This window comes from Lepisma saccharinum, chromosome 27 (assembly GCF_977018435.1).
Source record: "Lepisma saccharinum chromosome 27, izLepSacc3.1, whole genome shotgun sequence".
NCBI lineage: Eukaryota > Metazoa > Arthropoda > Insecta > Zygentoma > Lepismatidae > Lepisma > Lepisma saccharinum.
The window spans coordinates 10,154,112-10,159,107 of record NC_139255.1 but is presented as its reverse complement, the minus strand read 5'-3'; the positions used below and the strand labels follow the sequence as shown (position 1 = coordinate 10,159,107).

The following is a 4,996-nucleotide window of genomic DNA, read 5'->3' as shown; positions in this document are numbered from 1 at the left end:
ACGTGTGTGGCACTCTAGCAGAAGTAAATCGAAATCAAACCATGTAAAAATTGCATTCATAACATGATGAAATCACAATAAAACAAAAGGAACTTGAGCAACTGGCAACTGGAAAGATACGAAAAATACTCTTTCAACATTCTTCGTTGAGGTTGTGTGATTCAGAGTCTCTCTCGAAAAAATCGTCGATGTTTCTCATAATGCATAACAAGGAAATAATTTATAATTTCAATTGCAATTAAGAGACCCACAAAAATTGAATTTTTGGTCCCCAAGAAAAGAAAACTGGCACATGTTCGATCTATTACATCCCGATTTCATGGTGATACTCTCACCAATTTTTGGTCGTAGGTTCCTAGACATGTTTAATAATGAAATCCGGGAGAAAATGTTGATACATACAATGCTATTTTGTACATTCTTAAAAATCTAACCGTTACCAAAAACTGCCTCGGAATGCATAACTTTTATAACTATGTAAATATGAATAACTCTGCAAGTAAATTATAACATTATTTTTCATTCTCTGTACTATTATCGAACTAAATCAGTGTGTCACTTACCTTTGTCAACGTCGTCTTCAGTAAAAAAAAAACATTTTACTCGTCAGTCGTCACATATCCGTATCCACTTTGGCCGCCATCACAAAGTCACAATCGACTTTCAAACACACATCGATTATATGTATTTCGATATAAATCGTTATGTGAAATTATTATTTTTAAAAAATTCTCCGGAGGATGAACAAATCAAAGAGCACACCATCGTTTTTACGTCTATATTTAACTAAATTCATTGAGAATGTTCTTTGCTATACTTTCCGGCAACAGCCCGAGGTTCGTTTTGTCCTGAAAGAATTTCGTTCTTCATTTGGTTGCCCTAAGCTTTACATTGTAGCGCAATAGAAATTGAATTCGCACTATTCGTTCACATTAGGTAAGTATGGGACAGAAAATTTCTGGTCGGGACGGGGAAAATTCACCATTTTCCTAGTAAATCGGAAAATTTTCGGGACGAGAAATATTTTATTTTTCCCGACACTTCATAAAACTCGAATTTTACACGCTATTTCCAGTGATCGTTTTTAGAGGTGTGTGCGGGACAGCATTTTTTGGGTCGGGACGGGGTCGGAAATTTTTTAAATTCCGACATTCTCGACGGGAAGTCGGGAAATTTTCGGGACGGAAAATGTTCAAGCTCTGGAAATATCTAATTCTACAAGTCATTTTCACTTTAAGTGATTGCTTTTGCACATTTTTTAACGTTAAACAGAATTTATTTCTCACTGTAGGGTCTTGCTGATCGACAGGGGGAATTTTACTCCCTCTTTCTCGTTTGGCATAACGTCACTGGCCACTGTACCAAACCTTGAATGCAATGTTGGGCCAACCTACAATATGGGCGTAATTGACAACCATGTCTGCCAACAATGTGAATCATTGGCCCAACGTAAGATATTCGTTGGCTAGAACTACCAACCACTTCCCAACCATGCCGACAATCACCCAACGTTGGCCCAAGAATGTGTGCTACATGGGCCTGGACTGTGCCTCAGAGACTTCCTTTGTGACCTCACGCTGTGTGCAAACATTAGGCTTACGTCAGCATAAGGCAGACATCACTGTGAATGGAATTACAGCAACGGGTGTAGGTGTAGGCAGTGCAGTAGTGAATCTACAATTCCAACCCAGTAGCAGAAGGAAAACATTCACCACAAGGGCAATCGTACTTCCTAAAATAACAGGAAACATTCCCAGGGAACCTTTACCAGACTTCAGGAAGTGGACACATATTCAAGGACTGAAGTTGGCAGATCCAAGGTTTTATGTGATGGAACCGGTGGACATTTTACATGGAGCAGATTTGTTTCCTTTTCTTATGCAAAGTGGCAAACGTCTTGGGCCAAAGGGAACACCTACTGCACTACGTACTGTTCTTGGTTGGATTCTTTGTGACAGTGTGGACTTTCCAAAGGTAAGGGCAGTAGCATCATTTCATGCATCTTGTAGTCTTGATAGTGCACTTCGCCAGTTCTGGGAGGTAGAGGAGGTCCCAAGACAAAGGCATCTGACATTAGAGGAGATACAATGTGAAGAGCACTTTTCTATGACTCATGTTCGAGAAAACAATAAGTTCAGTGTGGGCCTTCCATTCAAGGAAGACAGTCCTCCCTTAGGATACTCTCGTGAAACAGCTGTGGCGAGATTACAGCAAATGGAACGGAAGTTTGCAAGGTCTCCTGTTTTTCATCAGAATTACTCAGAATTCATGCATGAATATTTAGACTTGGGACATATGGAGCCTGTTCCTGCAAGTGAAGTGAAAAAGAAACCATGTGATAGTTTATATTACCGCATCATGCTGCAATCAATCCAAATTCCACCAGTACACCTCTTCGTGTAGTTTTTGATGCCAGTTCAGTGACTTCAACAGGGATTAGTCTCAACGATAAGCTTCAAGTTGGGTCAAAATTGCAAGGTGATATCTTTCCATTGTTACTCAGGTTCAGGAAGCATCAAATTCCCTTGTGTGCAGAAATTTCCAAAATGTATATACAAATATTGATCCATCCATCAGATACAGACTTTTAGCGAATAGTGTGGCGCGACAATCCTAAAGAATTGATAAGGGACTATAGGCTACTCACGGTAACGTATGGGACATCCAGTACACCTTATCTTGCAACAAAGTGTCTTCAGCAGTTAGCTATTGATGAAATGAGTGCATTTCCATTAGCAGCCCCAGCGTTATTAAATGATTTTTATGTTGACGATTTGGTATCTGGTGCCAGCAATGTGGAAGAAGCTATCGAATTGCAGTCACAATTGATACAGTTACTAGCAAAGGGTGGTTTTGAGTTACGTAAATGGTCGTCTAGTGAGCCACAAGTGTTGACAGCAGTACCTGTAGAGTTGAGAGAAACTAATGTGCCTTTAGATATCCATTGCAGTGAACTTGTGAAAACGTTAGGTCTAAGGTGGCATCCTGGTGCTGACCACTTCACTTTTCTTGTGACTTTACCACCAAAACGTCATACATTGACGAAAAGACTATTGTTATCTGACATTGCAAAATTGTTTGATCCTCTTGGTTTCTTATCCCCAACAGTCATACAAGCAAAAATACTCATTCAAGAATTGTGGAAAGAAAAGTTGTGCTGGAATGAGGCATTATCCGTTGAAACATGCGAACTGTGGCTACATTTTTGTAGTGAATTTCCTGTACTGCAACAATTACAAATCAAACGTGCTATTGTATTTGCAAATGCTATTGCTTGTCAATTAGTGGGTTTCTGTGATGCTTCACAACAAGCATACTGTGCGGTAGTGTACCTTTGCTCAGTTTATGTCGATGGTCATGTTGAAGTGAGGTTGGTAGGAGCAAAGACTAAGGTGGCTCCAATCAAGCAAATGTCTCTACCAAGGCTAGAACTATCAGCGCAGTTTTATTGACACGATTGCTCGTAGTAATCTCCAATGCACTATCCTACAAATTGGAAGATGCGTGTGTGTGGACTGATTCTACCATTGTGCTTGCTTGGTTATCCTCAACACCAAGCAGGTGGAAAACATTTGTAGCAAATCGAGTGGCAGAAGTGCAGGAGAGTCGTCATCGTGAACAATGGTCACACATCCTGGAAAAATCAAATCCTGCAGATCTTGCTACAAGAGGTATCAGTGCTTCAGCCTTAGCTCAGTGTGAGTTATGGTGGGCGGGAACAGAGTTCTTACGAGCAACTTCATTGGCAACGTTTGATCATCATGAGACAAGCAACGAAATTTTGGAAGAAGTTACAAAAGAAGAGAAGAAGATTGCCATTACAGTTAGGTACAGTACAGTAGAAGATCTGATCAGTAGATATTCAAGCTTTTCTAAAATGCAGAGAATAATGGCATGGATCCAACGATTTGTGTTCAATGCTCGTCAGTCAGTGAATCAGAGAAGGCAAGGAGCATTGACAACTAAAGAGCTTATGACAGCAACGACCTCTCTTGTAAAACAAGCTCAGAAAAGTGAATTCTCAGCAGAATTACATTGTTTACAAGCTAAAATTCCCCTGCCAACAAAAAGCAGGTTATTGTGTTTGGCTCCCTTTGTTGATGAGGCAGGTGTCATTCGTGTTGGAGGGAGGCTACACAAAGCAAGAATAACAGTGGACCATGAACATCCAATGTTGCTACCTGCGAAGCACAAATTGACTCACTTATTAATTAAAAATGAACATTTACTTAATCTTCATGCTGGTCCTCAGTTAGTGTTGTCCTCATTGCAACGAACATTCTGGATACTGAGAGGGCGAGATACAGTGCGTAACATTGTGAAGAAATGTATAACTTGTCATCGCTTTTGTACACAAGCTGGGGAACAATTAATGGGTAGCTTACCAGAATCTAGGATCAATCCTTCTCGTCCATTTATAAACTGTGGTGTGGATTATGCAGGGCCCATACTGTTGAAGGAAATGGTTGGACGCTCTCGTAAGCGGTATAAGGGTTATATTGCCTTATTTGTTTGTTTCGCAACGAAAGCAGTTCATTTAGAAATAGTGAGCAGTGGTACTACAGAGACGTTTTTGGCTGCACTTCGGAGATTTGTATCTCGTCGTGGAAAACCCAGTAATATTTACAGTGATTGTGGAACAACGTTTGTTGGCACAAATAGAGAGTTAAAGGAATTCATGAGATTGGCAAAACAACCAAAGCACAATGAAACTATTTCAAGTGCTCTAAGCAGCTTAGACATCCAGTGACATTTTAATGTTCCTCGTAATCCTCATGCAGGAGGCTTGTGGGAGAGTGGTGTCAAATCAGTTAAATACCACCTCAAAAGAGTTGTGTGGAATGCCATACTTACCTTTGAGGAATTGTATACAGTATTAACACAAATAGAAGCATGTTTGAATTCCAGACCGTTAACTGCTCTATCCAGTGATCCCAACGACATGCAGGCACTTACTCCAGGCCATTTCTTAATAGGAGATGCATTGATAGCTACT

General features: G+C 40.2%; 2 protein-coding genes across 2 annotated transcripts; both read left to right on the top strand.

Moving 5' to 3' along the window:
- The first annotated feature begins 1,416 nt into the window (after window positions 1–1,416).
- LOC145979954 (uncharacterized) lies at window positions 1,417–2,403 on the top strand. The gene has a single exon (XM_083112896.1). The coding sequence runs from the start codon at window positions 1,417–1,419 to the stop codon at window positions 2,401–2,403; it is 987 nt and encodes a 328-aa protein (XP_082969022.1).
- Window positions 2,404–3,889: 1,486 nt separating this feature from the next.
- LOC145979953 (uncharacterized) lies at window positions 3,890–4,750 on the top strand. Its single transcript, XM_083112895.1, has one exon. The coding sequence runs from the start codon at window positions 3,890–3,892 to the stop codon at window positions 4,748–4,750; it is 861 nt and encodes a 286-aa protein (XP_082969021.1).
- The last annotated feature ends 246 nt before the right edge of the window (window positions 4,751–4,996 follow it).

Coding starts and splice junctions, on each gene's coding strand:
- LOC145979954 (XM_083112896.1), top strand. CDS start 1,417: ATGTCTGCCAACAATGTGAATCATTGGCCCAACGTAAGATATTCGTTG.
- LOC145979953 (XM_083112895.1), top strand. CDS start 3,890: ATGGCATGGATCCAACGATTTGTGTTCAATGCTCGTCAGTCAGTGAAT.